The sequence below is a fragment of the Crocuta crocuta genome, unplaced genomic scaffold (assembly GCF_008692635.1).
Source record: "Crocuta crocuta isolate KB4526 unplaced genomic scaffold, BGI_CrCroc_1.0 scaffold262, whole genome shotgun sequence".
NCBI classification, from domain to species: Eukaryota; Metazoa; Chordata; class Mammalia; order Carnivora; family Hyaenidae; genus Crocuta; species Crocuta crocuta.
Window position 1 is genome coordinate 2,869,467 of NW_027528869.1, and position 17,215 is coordinate 2,886,681.

Sequence of the window (17,215 nt, forward strand, 5' to 3'; positions counted from 1 at the left end):
TAGCATCTATTTTTGTTGTTGTTGAAATATACAAATGGATGAAGCTATGATAAATATTTTATGTTTTTATCTACTTTTGTCCATAATTCCCTCTGTTGCCTTTAGCACAATAATCTTAGAAATCTTGAAGTTCTTGCCTACTCACTTTCGGTCATCTGGTACTGTACTGCTATTGACTTTTTTTTTTTATCTCTTTATTATTGGTAATTTTTTCTTGCTGACCTAGTAGTTGTTATAGTGTGTGTTTGGGGCTAGATGTTTCTGCCCCTCCAAAATTGTTGTGTTGATGCCTTAATGGTTAACGTAATTGTGTTTGGATTTAACTGAGGTCGTAAGGATGGGGCTTTAATCTGATAGGATTAGTGCCTTTATACCAGAGACTTTTCATTATCTTTCTGCAGGGGCAAAGAAGAGGTCATGTGAGCTACAGTAAAATGACAGCTGTCTCCAAGCCAAGAGGAAAGGCCTCAGAACGGAATCCATTTTGCCAGAACTTTGATCTTGGGTTTTCCAGCTTCCAGTACCGTGAGAAACAAATTTCTGTTGTTTAAGTTACCCAGTCTGTGGTATTTTGTTATGGCAGCCTAAGCGGACTAATACAGAATGCTTGACATTATAGATGATAGGTACAGAGGCTCTGGATTACGTTCTCTTTCTTCACAGTGTTGAGTTTGTTTTGGCAGGCAGTTAATTTACTGGTGGATTAGGTTGTCCCTGTCAAGTCTTCATTTTCGTCTTTGTTACAGGGAGTGTCAGGTTTGCCATTACTCTTAGAATATTGCCCTTATTCCTGCAGTGTGGTCCTCACTGCTAGAATGTAATCTTTCTGAGTCCCCGGTTGAAAGTCCAAGATGCTCAGAAATTACTCTGAACTCTGACTGGGCTCCACTTCAGTGTCTTTCTGAGGACCCTGAGGTCCTTGAAGTCCCATCTAGCTTTCAGACCCAAGGCAGCTGCTCCTTTCCTACGTCTCCAAGAGACGCATCAGACAATGCACACCCCAGGAAATGACCAAGGTCCTAGAGACATTTCTGTGCAAATGTCTGGAGTTGTCTCTCTGTGGCTATCCTCTGCGAAACTTTAACCTTCTGAACCCAGCTGCGTTAGTAGCCTTGAACTCTGATCTCACTGTTGTCTGGGCTCCCCTTTCATGGACTATGGACCTTAAAATGCCCCCAAGGAGAAAATTTGGATGACTGCAGGGCTAAACCCAAGTGCATTCCCTGTCAGGTTGTTTTCCAGTGCTTCTAAACAGCTTTTATAATTGTTCTCAGTCAGAGGGAAAGTCCAATCACGGCTCAAATCAGAATTACTCTCACCTAATATCTACCTAAATAAATAATAACAATAATAAAATACCTCCTTAAGTTTTAAAAAAAAAAACATTAGCAGCAGCAAAACAAGGAAAGGCTTATGATTTCTTACCGTAAAACTTCAAAATGAATCTTCGAAGGAAATAAAAAATCATGCTGCAGACTGCCTTCTCTCCAGAAGCAGTATTGGCAGATGATCAAATCCTGGGTGTTCTTTTTCACCAGTATTGAACACCTCCAAATTTGGAGTGAAATGAACTAAGCAAACTACCCTCATTGTTTCTGATAGGAGGAAGAGACACAGTGAGTAGTTTTCCTTGAAATGACTGAGAAGAGAGAGTAGGGGATGGCAAGAATTAACAGGCAAGCCATTTCAAGCCTCAGGAAATCTTTTCTTGGACTGTATCTCACCCTGACTGCCTGCACTAAATCTTGACACAGGAAAACCTCAGAAGGAAAGTAGAGTGTGTAACCTTTAACAGAGGCTGCACAGAAACTCAGATGATCTGGATTCTTTGCTTTATGTTCTCATCTCAGGATGGTAGACAAAGTGGAATGGTCAGTCTTCAAACCACTGTTCCAAAGAGAAAATAAAAAAAGGTCTCAGATAAGGTAGCGTACAAGCCAAATAGAGTTCATTTATTATGTATATCAGACAATATGAGATTTGATTTAAAAAATAAACAATATAATAAATACAAAAATATTTTCTGCAGGAAGAAAAGGAGGAAACGATCATGGTAAACAAAAGCAGGGTAATTACAAAATAAATCGAAAACAAGGAAAGGAAGAGATGCGTGTTCTCACTTATATGGAATAGCAACTATAAAACCTTCTTGGAAACATCACTTAATGAAGAAATGAAGGGATTAATCTAAATAAAAAGTATGTAATAGAAAAACTATGGTAAAATAATTAAGTAAATCTATCTCATTTAAATATAGAACTACGTTTAGACCACTCAGGGAATTAGAATTACAGAACAAATGTAAATATTATAAATCTTGACAATAAAAAAATACAGAAATCAGAACGTAGGAGGAAGGAAGGAGGAGAAACATAAGAAGACAGCTAATTTCCTCCCTTGAAATGGTAAGAAGCCAAATGATATTGATTAAAACAAATAAATGGCTAAATATAAACCATATAAATATATAACCATATAACAAAAAATATTAATGAAGATATGGTTAAACATAATATATTCAGATATCATTTTATGTTATAATTTTAACTTCAAAGGAATCTTTAAGATAAAATATCTTGAGAGGTAAGTAAACATCTAAAGTGCAGCCATCTTTTATTGCTCACTTGAAGTCCTTTATCTTCTGCTTAATTAAGTGTATTTTTAAATTAAAAAGAGCATTTATCCATGTGTAGCAACATGGATGGACCTTGAGGGTGTTATGCTGAGCGAAATAAGTCAGGCAGAGAAGGACAAATATCATATGTTTGCACGTATAGGAGGATTAGGAGGAACTTGACGGAGGAACAAGGGGGAGAAGAAGGGGGGAAATGGTGGGGGAAAGGGAGAGAGGCAAACCATGAGAGACTCTTGAATGCTGACAAAAACTGAGGACTGATGGATGTGGGGGGGAGGGGGGATGGGCATGGAGGAGGGCATTCGTGGGGATGAGCACTGGGTGTTATGTGGAAACTAATTTGACAATAAACTATTTGTAAAAAATAATAATAAAAATAATAAAAGAAAAAAGAAAATAAAAAGAGCATTTATTTATTTGTTAAAATAGTATAATAGCACCTAGCATAACTATAAGGCCATTTAACATATCTATTGCTTCATCTATGTTCTATTATGGTAACAGTGATGGTCCTCCCATGGAAATGGCAGTTATTTCTGGATGGTGTGATTTTGGGGGTGATTTTCTATTTCTCTGTATTGTTTCTACTACTAATAAATTTACAATGAGCATGATTAGCATGTACACCACCCCCCCACACACACACACAATCCCAGTATTCAGTGTGTCTTGAGGTAATACTGACAATTCATTTACTTGTTTCATGTTAGATGTTTTAGTGAAGCCTGAAGCCAGGCTAAGGGACTTAAATATGAGAAGACCTCTCCCCAGGGGAATTTGTGCCCAGCAAACAAATATGGTGGGGCTGTATGTGTGGTGAAGTGTCCTCTGTCTGTACTGATCCATTAAGCAGACAGCATGATGGGAAATGGTTCCTTTCTGCTGCTTTTGAGAGAAAGGAAACACTCCCATCGAATACTTGATACCTATAGACCATACGACACAATAGGGTGAGGCTCCAGTATAGCTACTTATTTCTCTTGGTATATTTAGAGCATTAAGAAATGGAAACATGGATGCAGATTCTTCCCTAGTCTACAGAAAAGTGCTGGCCTAAGTGGGAAAACGGAGGGAAACGGGTTTCATAAACAAGATCCCAAAGATCTGCTTCAAAAAAGTCTGGGCTTGAGGTCTTTTCCATAACTCCAATTAGATAAGAGTGGCAAAGTGGAAATGTCCACTTAAGTCTGTATAAATAGGAGATATCATATATATACAATATACAGAAATACAGGATTTGAGGGGAAAGAAGGTAACATGTTGGACCTGAACACAAACACCACGAAATTCCATGTAATCGGTTTCCTATAGCATTCCATATAATCTACCTGGACAATTCTTCCCACATCTCATATTTCAAAGACTTCCTGTATGCTGAGAGAATGAAATCTCTTTCCCAGGCCTCTTTCCTAAACCTCATGCTCATATATATTCAACTTCTTACTGCCTACACTGTTCCAAATTCAGTATGTAAGGAAAAAATCAAACATATCTGGTCACAACTTGTTCTTTCTTCTCATTCATTCAACAACTTGTCTTTTGAATATTCACGATGTCCCGGGCACAGTGATAGAGGCTGGAAATACAGACAGACATGCAATGCATCCCAACATCCAGGAAGTTCAGGTTTAATGGAGAAGACTGGGAAATACAAACGAGTACAATGCAAACATGATGACAGATAAGGCTACAAGGCTGTCTTATCCAGGTGTGTGTTGCGAGGAGGAAATCGATTAGTGGTCGGGAAAGTCACGGAGGATAAAGCATGTGCGCTTTCTCAAAGAAGAAGCGGAACACCTGAGCAGCTTGGCAGTTCCTCCCTCCGCCACGATCTAGCTTCTTCATTCAGTCTGGCCCCTGACTCTCTGTGCAGTGGCTTTTCAGGTCAGCACTGGCCCTGGAAACTGCCTCCGTGGGTACATCTCTTCCACCAAGGACACACTGAAGATTGTGCACTTAGTACTTGGTCCCTGTCGCTCTATATTGCAGTGGTTTTCTGGAGGCCACCTGGTCTCTTAGTTAAGAACACCTAGAATCTGAAGGAAAGAAATATTTCCTGCTCCTTTGATCAGAAGATTCATAGTCTTTGGACACTCATTTAACCTCTCTGAAACACACCTCCTCATCTGTGAAAGGCTAATAATTATAATACTAGTGCTTACCTCAAGGGAGAGGGTAAATATCGAATGAGATGAGAGACAAGCGGGTCTAGAACAGCACCAGTATTCATCATCTTTGTTAGGTTTTCAGGATGATGAGGTATGACTTCTGTCCAAACACTGTAAACGCTGATCGTGTAAGGAGAATGTACAGCTTTTGGCACTTTGTGAAATATATGACTACCAAGGTCAATCGGGTTCGGTGTTTACCTCGCTCCTAGCATCTCTCAGCTTCCATTCCGGCCTGGATTTCATTCCAGCCATTTATTAGCCTCGGACAAGTTATTTACCCTCTTTCAATTTCCTGTTGGGTAACGTGCGGATAATTAAACGTCCCCCGAAGGGCTGTTGCGGGCACCGTCTGGGGTAAGGAAGGGCAGGCGGCACGCGGCGAGGCTTTCACACGCGGAGCTGGAACCTACGAGGGGNGAGTGTGAACAGGTGAGTGTCGCGCCCGTGCCCAGCCGGCTCCTTCGGGACGACTTCCTGCACGCCCTGGGGACCGTCCCGGGACGCGTGGCCTCCGGATCGGTCGTCCTGGGCGCCGCGTCTTCCCGGGGCGGCTTTGGGGTTCGCCGGGAGGGGAGATGTGAGCGCCGGCGCCCGGAGCTTGACAGCGCCCTGCGAGCTGCGACCGGGGCTGCCCTTTGGGTTCAGGCTGCCTTTGCTCTTCCGGCTGAGAGCGAGTGACCTGCGGTCCCCGATGGGTTTGTTGGTCATTCTGGGATGCCTGTTGCTCTCGAGCAAAGCTGTACCCGGGGGGCCTTGCACAATTATGCTCGTCGCTGTGGGTGCCGCGTTGCAAGATGAGAGAGAATTCCTGGTAGTGGGGTGAGGAGAACTTGATTCCAGAGCTTCAGCAGAGGGTTTCATTCCCACGGCCAGGCTAGAGTCCGCTTGCCCAGACAGCTGTGCTTTATTTTGATGATAAATACAGAAGTTAGAAAAACTATTATTTATCAAGATGCATGGTCCCCCCCACCCCCCCATCCCACCCCTAAAGAGGAAGTAGAAGGCAAGGACCTTGATAATAATAGTCTTGGGAATGATTTATTATGAATGAAACCTTTCTTTAAATAAATAAAATCAAGTTATTGGTGACTTAAATGTCACAGGTCTGTCTGACAGACTGGAAGCTCCTGGAAGGTCGCCACTTTTGTGTGAATGTGCTTAGCATAATTGTGGAATGATCAACAAATGTATGAATAATAGCATAGGATTTGGAACATAACTTCTGTTTTCTTCTCTCCAGGGCTTCTGTTAGCTCCTTTGTGTTTAGGGGGTGGAAATCACTCTACCTTTAGTCGCTTAAATTATCTAGGTGTGATTTTAGCTTTAGGAGTGACAGAAACTCAGAAGTTTTTTGTCCTCGTAAAGCACTGTCCACATAATAAGGAAATGGCAACTTCTAGACCCTGCCAGAATATTTCTATACAACAACATTAAAACAGATGTTTTTAGGTCCATGTTATGGAAGGTCTGGCACTATAAATTATTTTGAACATCAGAAGCTGGCAAAAGGTCACTTATTATAACAATTTACACATTTAGCTTTTAGATCCTTGTCAAATATAACTTTTTGCATTTTTATGTGAAAAACAAAATATTGAATCATACATGTCAGTTTGTATCTTCTCTAAGTGATTGTCCTAAACGGTAGGTTGACAGTAAGCAGCTGTATCCTTATAAGTGAAAAAACTAGCCTGCACAATTTTTCTTTCTTATGTGAAATTCCTATATCTCTGAGGTCATTTGGGAGTTAACGAAGTATTTGACTTAAATATTTTTTAGAAATCACATTTGGTGTCTAAATAAGACAGATAATTACTTAGAATTTATGCGCGCGGGAACGAACTGTTTTGCATGAAATAACAAATTGTTGTTTATACAGACCTTGCTTGGTCCGTGTTGCAAAGAAATGCTTGCCATTCTTAGGTAGAATTTATACAGTTACAGATCTCCATATATTATGCTTTTGTGATGCTCTTGTGATGAGGCAACTGAACTTTAAACATAAGGCCTTTCCTTAATGAATGCATATAAAATGACAAATAAGGAAATTCTTTTATCTTTAGCCAAAAGCATGGGCCTAGACAAATTGCAGATGTTAAAGCTTCTGTTTTTTGGTGCTATTAATGATTACAGAGAAATTTTATTATTGGGGACCCTTTTATCCTTCAGAGGAAGCTCTGGCCCTTTGGAAATCAACAAATACAAAGCTAAGATGCATGATGAAGAAAACAATTACATGTTCATGTCTTTGTAGAAATCTTTTTTTCGGAAGGAGTTTCACTTCTTTCTTTCTCTTGAGAAGCTCTTTGGAAAAGTTGTAGTTGACAAAATGCTGGCAGGAGCAGTTTACACGTTTAGATAACAGATTTGTGTTGCAAAAATATCTTTGCAGACTGACAAAGTGGATGAAATGAATGAATCACTAATGTGGTTAAGTTTAACAAGGATAAAAGTTAAGTCATATTTAGGTTTAAAACACTGACTGCAGGGGCGCCTGGGTGGCTCAGCTGGGTAAGCCTCCGACTTCGGCTCAGGTCACGATCTCATGGTTTGTGGGTTCGAGCCCCGCGTCAGGCTCTGTGCTGACAGCTCAGAGCCTGGAACCGGCTTCAGATTCTGTGTCTCCCTCTCTCTGCCCCTCCCCTGCTCACGCTGCCTGTCAATACTTAATAAATGTTAAAAAAAATAAAATTAAATTTAAAAGACACTGATTGCCAAAGTTCAGAATGAAGGGGTCTGCAGTTCTTGTGAAAGATGTGAGTCTTGCTGATCGTGGCTGTACAACCACAGTGCTGGATGCAGAATTGGGAGAATCTCTGTGAACTTTTGTGAAATCAGCTTGTCAAGTCGTGTCTCGAGTGATGGATGCAGAGGAGGCGTGTTTTTAGTGATTAAGTGGCACATGCCAGCAAAGGGGGCTACATGTGGCAAAGAGAGCAGGTAAGAGTCAAAGAAAAAAAATCGAACAAGACCATGCATCTCGTGAAGAACAAGGGAAGTTGCCAGGTCTCATTTTCCTAGAAAGTAGTCGCCTAGGATGGGGGAGAGGGTCCTAAGAGCTGCTGGGCTGCTTGAAGGATCCTGGGTAACTATAAACAAAAGGCTGACTTACTGTCCGCTGACCATCCCTGACCCCAGGTACCTGAAAGTGTTCAGTTGAATACAAGATGGTTGTCTGATCTTGAGGAAGGATTTCCGACATGGCTGGAGGATTCCTTGGGTTGACCCCAAGGCTCTTTCCAACTTTACATTTCCATGGTGCTAAGAACCTAGGTGTCATGCCGAAAGCACTCACCCATATATAATATCATTTCCTAAGGGTTAGGACAGTACCATAAACTAAGTTACTGAAGATCGTCTTAGAAAAGGAATCAGAAGTTGAGGCGTTTCTCTTTTGTGTACCGATGGTATTGTGCCCAGAAAAATATAAAAATGTTAACTAGATATTAGATATCAATTCCTGGAATATGTATATCTGTCACATGGCTCAATCATGTGATCTAGTGTGAACTGAGCTAAAATTTGACCTTCAAGTGCAAATTCAATCATTACAATAGGGTTGACTAATATGAATATACATTATTCAGCTGAAAGGAAAATAAAAAGTTCTAAATGTGCTTCTCCCTTTATGTGTGTTGTGTCTTGGGTATTTATAGATGCAGGGTAAATACACGTATTCACACACGTCAAGTATTTGTTAATCAGTTAGTGACCAAAAAACAATACCTTCATAAAAAATGTCTCAGGTTATGCTATTGTATGTGAAAATGCATATGTTTTAGAACCCAAGAGATCTCAGTTCAGGTGTTGCATCTATCATTTATTAGTTGACTAATTTGCAGTAAATTGCTATAGCCCTCTCACAGGATTGCGATGGAGATCAAAATGGAAAATGCTGGTGAAGTGAATGGTGGCTGCATGTAGGAAACGCTTAATAAACACTAAGTCCTCTCTCCAGTCACTTATGAATCTCCAAATCTCTTTTGTTCAAGGATTGCAGACTTACAATGATATGCTGAACCCAAAGGCGGGAACCAAAAAGATTTTCTCAGCTCTTCAGTTGGAACAACACTGAATTATCTACCCACACCCAGCATGGCTAAAAGCGCAGAGGTCAAACTGGCGATATTTGGGAGAGCAGGTGTGGGCAAGTCAGGTAAGTTTTTTGTTGTCATTGTCGTGGTATGTGTGTGAGCACACAATCGCATGTGTCTGTGGTACTACCTTCTGAGATTGGACAGGAGGGTGGTTGGCATTTCTCATAGTCTCATGTGTTGCTCTTTTAGGTGAAGTCTCTTTCTCTTTATCTAGAACTTCCATTTTGCATAACCAGTTTTATGTACTTTTTCGCTTATTTATGATGAAGTACCTTGGCTGATAATATGCAAGGCAAGGGAGATATCAAAGGTCTTGGTATTCTGAGGAAAGGTATAAAACCAGCCTCCAAAGAAATCAGATTGTGGAAATGAAAAAATATGTATTTTCTCTTCTTTCTCTGTACAAGATCCTGAGGAGCCAATTTTTTAATGAAAAAATATGTATTTTCTCTTCTTTCTCTGTACAAGATCCTGAGGAGCCAATTTTTTATCTCATTCATCTTGATATTTGCAGCAACCAGCCCAATGTCAAGCATGTGTTGGATGCTTAACACATGCCTGTTGAATGAATATATCTTTTCAAGAAACAGAACTGCATTACTACCCAACGCTTCTCAAATGGAGAAGATTGGGGAAAATTTAGAATGCATGACCTCAAGCTACACAGCTATTGCCAGTGCCTCTGGAGTGAATTTAAATGATCGTTTTGTGGCTTACACTAGTAATTCAGAGACTTTTATTTTATTCCTCACATGAGAAAAGTCTTGCAGACCTTTAAGATTAAGGGTGAAATGGTGGGTGTGAAAATGCATCTAATCCGATTTGAAAATGTATCTCAGATTTCATAATGAAAGAACAATGCTGAAGTAGATGTTGCTAAAATGTAAAGGCAACGTGGTTTTTCAGGTCATGGTGTCGTGATCTCTTCCTGGAGGAAAGAACCATAATTAACTTTGCACAGGGAGCACTTGGTTCTCAGGAAATCACTCCAACAGACCTCTAGTATGAGCATATTTGTAGAGGGAAACCCATTTGGGTTGTCCAATACAATAGGTAATCCACATAATCTTAAATAAACAAACATGAGTAGCTGTTAATTCCGTGACCAGTCTCTCTTTTCTAACTGGCTCTGTGGTTTAATATCAACAGTAAATCTTCCCTATTCTAAGTCATTCTCTCTTATTTTAATTTTTTAAGAGTGCTCTTTTCTGCCATCACCCTTTCTTCTTGCTGCTGACTCTTGCCTCCGGCAGAAACCAAGCAAAGAAAATAGATAGTTGGCAAGGCTTAAAAACTGCCAGCCTTCACAAGATGGAAGATAGTTGAACTCCTCCTCATTAATCTCCTCAGCGTTTTCCGATGGCGTGAGAACCTAATTTCCGTAGCTGGTAGAAAGCTCTGGAGAATGAGGAAGCTGTTCCAGTGAGTGGAGGAGGCAGGGAAGGGAGTCTGTGGGAAGGCCAGAGCTGCCAACAGTTGCTTGTCTAAGTCCTTCGTGAGGCAAGGGTCTAGGGCGGGGGCTGCCTGTTTATTACTCCTTCATTCAAAACTTACTAGAAGCAGTAAAAGAAGGGAAGTTTTATAACTCCTTTCATTTATCCAAATAAACTCCACATGGTTGGAAAAGTTAAGCAGGAAAATTAAAATTTGGTTGAGAAACTATCTAGCTGTGTGTATATCCATCCCTTTCCCATCTATACTGTCTCAGAGCAAGCACATCCTCCTTTCAAGGCTGATCTGTCAGCGCGCGTGCTACCCATTTCCTTTGTCTTCCCCCAAATTGTTTCAATTATTGCTTCAATTATTCCTCTCATTCTCTACCGATCATCCCTTGAGCATGTCTTTGACCATTGCACCATCTCTTTCTTTTATCCAAGTGTATTGAATGTGGGCTCTGACATTGTCTTTCCTTCCTTCCTTCCTCCCTTCCTTCCTTCCTTCCACGTCCTATTCATTACTTAAAACATGGCAGTCTTCCACTGCAATCATGTTTCTGAAACTGCTTTTGCTAAAGTCACCGCTAATTAATAACCACCAAATCTAATGAACATTTCCCGGTTCTGGTCTTCCCACCATTCAACACAGCCATTTATTCTTTCCTAAAATTCCTGCTGTCCCAGGTTCTCGTGACCTCACACTTCTTGGCTTTCGTTCTACCTCCTCAGTGTCCCTAACCAACTGCCTTCCTGGGCTGCTCTACATCAGCCAGCCCCCCTAAAACCTCAGGGGCTCACATCCCCACCGCTTATCTTCTTGCTCCATACATTCTCCCTAAGGGCAACTCCTCACTCCCAGAGTCAAAGATAACACTTGCACACACAACCCAAATCCTGCTGACCTTGGTTTTATTTTGTGTAAAGTGCAGAAGTTGGACTTGTTCACTAAGTTCCTTTCTAACTCTAAAGTCCTGTGATTCTTAATGCATGTCCTTTGGACCAGTTTCTCCATCCACCTTATATACATTCTGCCATTGGTATTTATTTTCATGTGGGTGAAAATGAGAATGATAGACTTACATGCCGTAAACAATTGCCCTTTGTCATCCCTGCAAAATGTTTTCCTATTTCAACATTTCGACTGTTTTTCCTGAGACCTGGTAACCACAACTCACATTTAAAATGTGGTATTAGTCTGACTTATGCCTGGGGGACAATTCTGAGACCTTTTCTCATAGTTCAGTGAAAACAATTATAGAGTACTTTGTATCCATCAACTCTGGACTCTGACTGTAGCTATGCGGAACTCACGTTAATTCTAATTCTTTGTTAATATGAATGTCTGCCATCTCTGCCTAGTTGTACCACATGCTCCCTTTTGTGACCTATAGTCTGTATCATTCTTATAAGTCACTTTTGCTTTTTTAAGTCTGTGAGAAGTTATACCTGCTAGAATGTCACAGCAGCAGCAGCTCCCCATGATCTCAAATGCCTCCCCACAAATGGTCATGATCTTCCCATGGACTCAATGATCTATTTCTCTCCAGATACCCAGCAGGGGAAGGATTCTTAGGGAAGCCAGCTTGCGATATTGGAAGGGTAGAAATAGAGCATCTCTGATTTCACTTGGGTCTGTGAGAGGCTTCAAGTCTTACCTGTACCACCTACTTTCCCCCACACTCACTACCAAGTTAGAATCGGGGATAAGCAAGACTGTGTTGTCTACTTGCTAATAGACAAGTCAGGTTTGACTTCCAATTCTATCCTTTTTAGCAGGGTGAACATGGCAACTTTGGCGAGTTCAGTCCCTCAACTATGAAAAGGATATAAGAGCGCCTATGTCAAAGAGTCATTGTTAGGATTGAATGAGTCATTACATGCAAATCTTTTAGAACAGCACCTGGCACATAGTAAGTGCTCCAGTATTAGCTTGTAATATTACAGCTTTTTGAGGCATACTCATTTCAATTTGTTAAGTTTTCTAGTGAAAACATACAGTCAAAGACACATTTGCATTCAAGTGGGTATTTTGGTTTTCAGTGAAAATCAGAAAGCTTATTAGACAGGAACTCTATATTGCTACTCTGCAGACCCTACACACATGCGAGCACGCGCGCATAGACACACAACTTTCTCTGTCTCTTTCTCTTCTTTAATGTTTATTTATTTTTTTTAAGAGAGAGAGAGAATGCAATCAAGTGGGGGAGGGGCAGACAGAGAGGGAGACAGAAGATCCAGAAAGGACTCTGCTGCTTACAGCAACAAGCCCAATATGGGGCTGGACTCAGAAGCCATGAGATCATGACCTGAGCTGAAGTCAGACGCTTAACTCGCTGAGCTACCCAGGCGCCCCATCTCTTTCTCTTGAGTTCAAAGTCTGGCTAATGTCAATTGCAGTTCGACCACTGGTGATCATAACTATGCTTCTTGTGGCTTATGTATTGGAAGAACAGCCAGAAATTTTTTTCTGTTATCAATAAATTAACACCCTTAAATCTGAAAGCACTTCTGGTCTGTGGTAGACAGCTTTTTAAGCCCAGGTAATAGATAGGCCCTCTATGTTTAAAACAGAATTCGACATTAACAAAACTTTTTGGTTGACAGTTTGACCATAGAAGTGTTAGCACAGGCAAAATTTAGTAATTTGTTAATTACCAAGGAGAACCGATAAAGCATGTGACAGATGTGGTGTGTGTGTGTGTGTGTTTTTATACACACAGTATATACATAGTCTTGTACTGGGAGGATTCTTTTCCCTTCCATCTAATTTTACATTGCAGTTCTGTCTTTGGGTGAGCTTGCTGGCTGGTTCAGCAGGGTGAGCACCATGGGGCGGGGGCGGGGGGGGCCCGCATATGTCAGAGGGTCCATTTTCCAGCCTCAGTCTATTTTCTCTTACCCCAGCAGGGTAGACATGCCCCTTCATTGGCTGCGGGTAGAGCGCTAATAACATGGCATGTGGGACATCTATTTCTTCACTTGTGTGTGTCAGCCTATAATTTGACAGGCTCCAAGTGATCAAAGCCGGCCATAAAACCTAGAACGCACACCCTATTTACTTAAATGCTTCCTGGATTCGTATTATTCAAATTCATAGTAAGTGTGGGAGGAGCTGAGAGAAAAACAACTAAAATTTTAAATTTAGTTTCACAGTTGACATTCTCATTTTAGAATTGAAATATTGTGTGCCATAGCTAAATACATTTCCTGAAAGGGCTAGCCTCAAATTGAGTAATGCTATCCTCTAATTCAAAAGCCAGTTGGGGCACTCATCCATGAAGGCTTAAGTTCAGAGATTCAGATTGCTGGGCTATAAATCGAGCGCTAAACAGAAACGAGCTTGTGATATATTTTTCCTCAGCACAAAGAGATGTGATCTATTTTTTCCTCTTTTTCTTTGTTTCCTTGCTCTTATTTGCTTCTCTCTCTCTCTCAATTATAAAAATTTTTTTGAAAAACTTTTTTCATTTTATTTTTGAGTGGGACAAGGATAATTCTGATTTTAAATATGACTCTTCCAGAAAGTACCAAATACCGCTTTAACATATATGTGTGCTTTGTGGGTGAGGTGTGTTCATGAGATTTCACAGCCATTAAATGAAAACAGCAATATCAATAGCATCTTGGCTAGATCAGCGTCCTTATGCTATAGAACCTACCTTTAAAGTTTAGAACTTTTTCTCTGTAGGTAGCTATCTTCCAATTCATTCTTTTCATTCACACTTAATGGTGTAGTATGATGCTTTTCGAACATTGCTTTCAAAGTACTTCTAAAAGAAGAAGAGAGGGGCACCTGGATGGCTCAGTCAGTTAAGCATCTGATTTTGGCTCAGGTCATGATCTTACAGTTCGTGGGTTCAAGCCTTACCTCTTGCTCTGTGCCGACAGCTCAGAGCCCGGAGCCTGCTTTGGAGTTTGTGTTTCCTTCTCTCTCTGCCCCTTCCCTTCTCATGCTGTCTCTGTATCTCAAAAATGAATAAACATTAAAAAATAAATAAATAAATAAAATAAGAAGACAAAGATCTAGGCGATTTGGAGTATGTAAGCATCTCATGACAATCATGTAATTATTTTGCGTGCTTTACAAATTATACAAAATATATGCAACATTTAATGTTGCTTCATAATATGTCAGTGTTTGTTTGACTATAAAAACGATACCCCCCACCAGACAGTGACCAAAATGGACTCATTGGTAAGATATAACAAGTTGACCTGTGGCTTCAATAACAGGTAAGCTCCAGATCCAATTTGAAAACCGCAAGTCTAGGAAACGACTTTGGCTGTGCATGTCACATGAATGTAAGCGGCCACTGGGAACAGTCCTGTCCCACACGTTTTACTTAGTTAAGTTCTCAACCAGTTCTTCAAGTTCTTGGTCATTCTTTGTTTTAAAATTATGTAATCTTAATGGTAAATTTTCTTTAAAAACTCATCTGAATAAGAAGAAGGACAGATTGTGTTTCAGGTGGGTGCAGACACAAGTGTACATACATGGACACTGGACACAAATGTGTGTGTGTGTGTGTGTGTGTGTGTGTGAAGAAGCCTTTCTTAAGTGGTTCTTGAATTTGAAGGATTGTCAGAAATGAGGCCCATTGGTTCCTTGTATAGTTGGTGGTTAGAGAAATAATTGTTTTTTTAAAGGACTGGGCTCCTGGGAGAGGTTGACATTGAGACACATTTGGATGAGGCTAGAAAACTAGCTGTTCTCCTGTCGTTAAGTGTAATGATATGGTTACCTTGACTTTCAGGCATTTATACTTTCTTTTACCTGCAAAGATAGAAAAGCAAAAAGAGACAAACAGCCTAGATGAATTGATTTTCATTGGTTTCTTCTACCCAAAGTGGAGAAAAGGGTATGTTCAAATTGCACGTGTGTACCTGCGTGTAAAAGTCCTACCCTTGTGCAAGCTGTAAGTCATGCTGACCTTTATTGTACAACCAGGAAGAAAAAGCAAGGATGAGGAGAAGTGAGAGCTTAGAAAAAGAAAAGAAAACATGAAAAGGAAAGAAAAAAATTGAAAGCAAAATCAGTTGTTAATGGGTGGGTGGTTAAACACGGTATAGGTTGGCAATGACCGACGCTTAGACTTTTCTTAAGGAAAATATAATTGGGCAAGAAACAATCCTGGCAAAACAAAAGAAAATCAAATCAAGACCCATTTTTCAAAGTCAAAAGGACATATCTCTGTCCCTACTTTTTTCTATGGAATATATTATTAAAATTTGGGTATCCTTTATTTTTAAGTTATGGCTAATTTATTCATTGAAATCGTTTCCCGTAGTTAATTGTCAGTCATCGCTTCATTCCATTTTTGACTTGTTTTCTTGGCAACTGATAAGGATAACTTTAAGGAAGGGGAGTGAAGAAAATTGTAAATCATCCATGTAATTCCCCTTTTTATTCCTGGTATTTCTCCAACTTATGGGTTTGGGGAAGTCAGCCAAATTTTCAAAGTGGTACTGTCCTTGAAGCCAAAATTCCAGTGCAAACGCATCTCTGTTGCTACAGCTGCCTTTGAAAATTGGTGTGGTTTCAGAAAAAAAGGCCATCATTTCTTCCATCCCATTAAAAATGAAAGCAGTTACATTTTAGAGGCAGAGAAGTCTGAAAAGGTAATGTCAGCATGGAGTGGGCAAATATGTAAAGCTCGTGCACATACATATGAGAGAAAGGGTGTTACACACATCCCCCAGCTTCTTGGTGCACAGCCACGTCTAGAGTCCTAGTTTATGACTCTTGCAAGTTTGCAAATAAATGTGTTCGTTTGGTATCACACCATTCTTTTCCACATTCTTTGCAACACCTTATGTTAGGAAATGAGATGATCATTAGGATTTTATAAATTGAACCTTATTAAAACCTGATGGGTTTTCGGGGCGCCTGGGTGGCTTAGTCGGTTAAGCGTCCGATTTTCGCTTAGGTCATGATCTCGCGGTTCGTGGGTTCAAGCCCTGCGTCGGGCTCTGTGCTGACTGCCAGCTCAGAGCCTGGAGCCTGTTTCAGTCTGTGACTCCCTCTCTCTCCCTGCTCACGCTGTCTCTCTCTCTGTCTCTCTCCTAGAAATAAATTTAAAAAAAAAAACATTTAAAAAAAAAAGAAAAAAGAAAGTTCCTCTGTAATATAGTATTTCATTTCTTATAGCATTGGATCAAGTATAAGAAAACTGATGAGTCATCCTCTGCTAAAGAATAAATTTATCATTGTTATCAAAAGAATATTTTACACTTTGTCCTGCCAGTATGATCTAATTATTTTTTAAAAGGCACTCAACTCTACTGACTGAAAAGATTGGGGTTAAAACCAAAGCTTCATCCTGCTCATGTCTTTATTCATCTGGCAAATGACACATACATTTGCTTGCTTGTTTATTGATTGATTGATATAACAAGGCAGGTAGGATAGGTTTTGAAGGGACTTTGAAAAATTACAAGTGCGGTCTGAATTTGGTCTTAATTCATTGATGCTTTTGTTATCTAAGTCCATGTAATTCTTCCTCTATGTTCCTTAATGTTTCTGTTTGGATGAGCAGTGTGGTGAGTTCTCTAGCCGCCCGTTGCTGGAGGCCAGATGAACATGCTCCATCCAGCAGTTGGCTGTTAATCTTACTCCACTGACTAGATAACATTACAGACTGTTCAGAGGTAGCAGTTTCTTTTTTTTTATGCTTATTTATTTTTGAGAGAGAGAGAGACAGAATGTGAGTGGGGGAGGGGCAGAGAGAGAGGGAGGCACAGAATCCAAAGCAGGCTCCAGGCTCTGTGCTGACAACTCTGTGCTCCGGGGGAGGGCTCGAACTGAGAAACAGTGAGATCATGACCTGAGCCGAAGTCAGACGCTTAACCTCCTGAGCCACCCTGACGCCCCAGAGT

At 40.4% G+C, this 17,215-nt stretch overlaps 1 protein-coding gene across 1 annotated transcript in view; it reads left to right on the top strand.

Moving 5' to 3' along the window:
• The first annotated feature begins 8,809 nt into the window (after positions 1-8,809).
• The window catches only part of RERG (RAS like estrogen regulated growth inhibitor), a 113,410-nt gene continuing 105,004 nt past the window's right edge, over positions 8,810-17,215 (top strand). Inside the window, exon 1 of the mRNA XM_077756386.1 lies at positions 8,810-8,962. Coding sequence (XP_077612512.1) covers positions 8,902-8,962 — 61 coding nt within the window. The 5' untranslated portion in view covers positions 8,810-8,901. The remainder of the gene's footprint in view (positions 8,963-17,215) is intronic.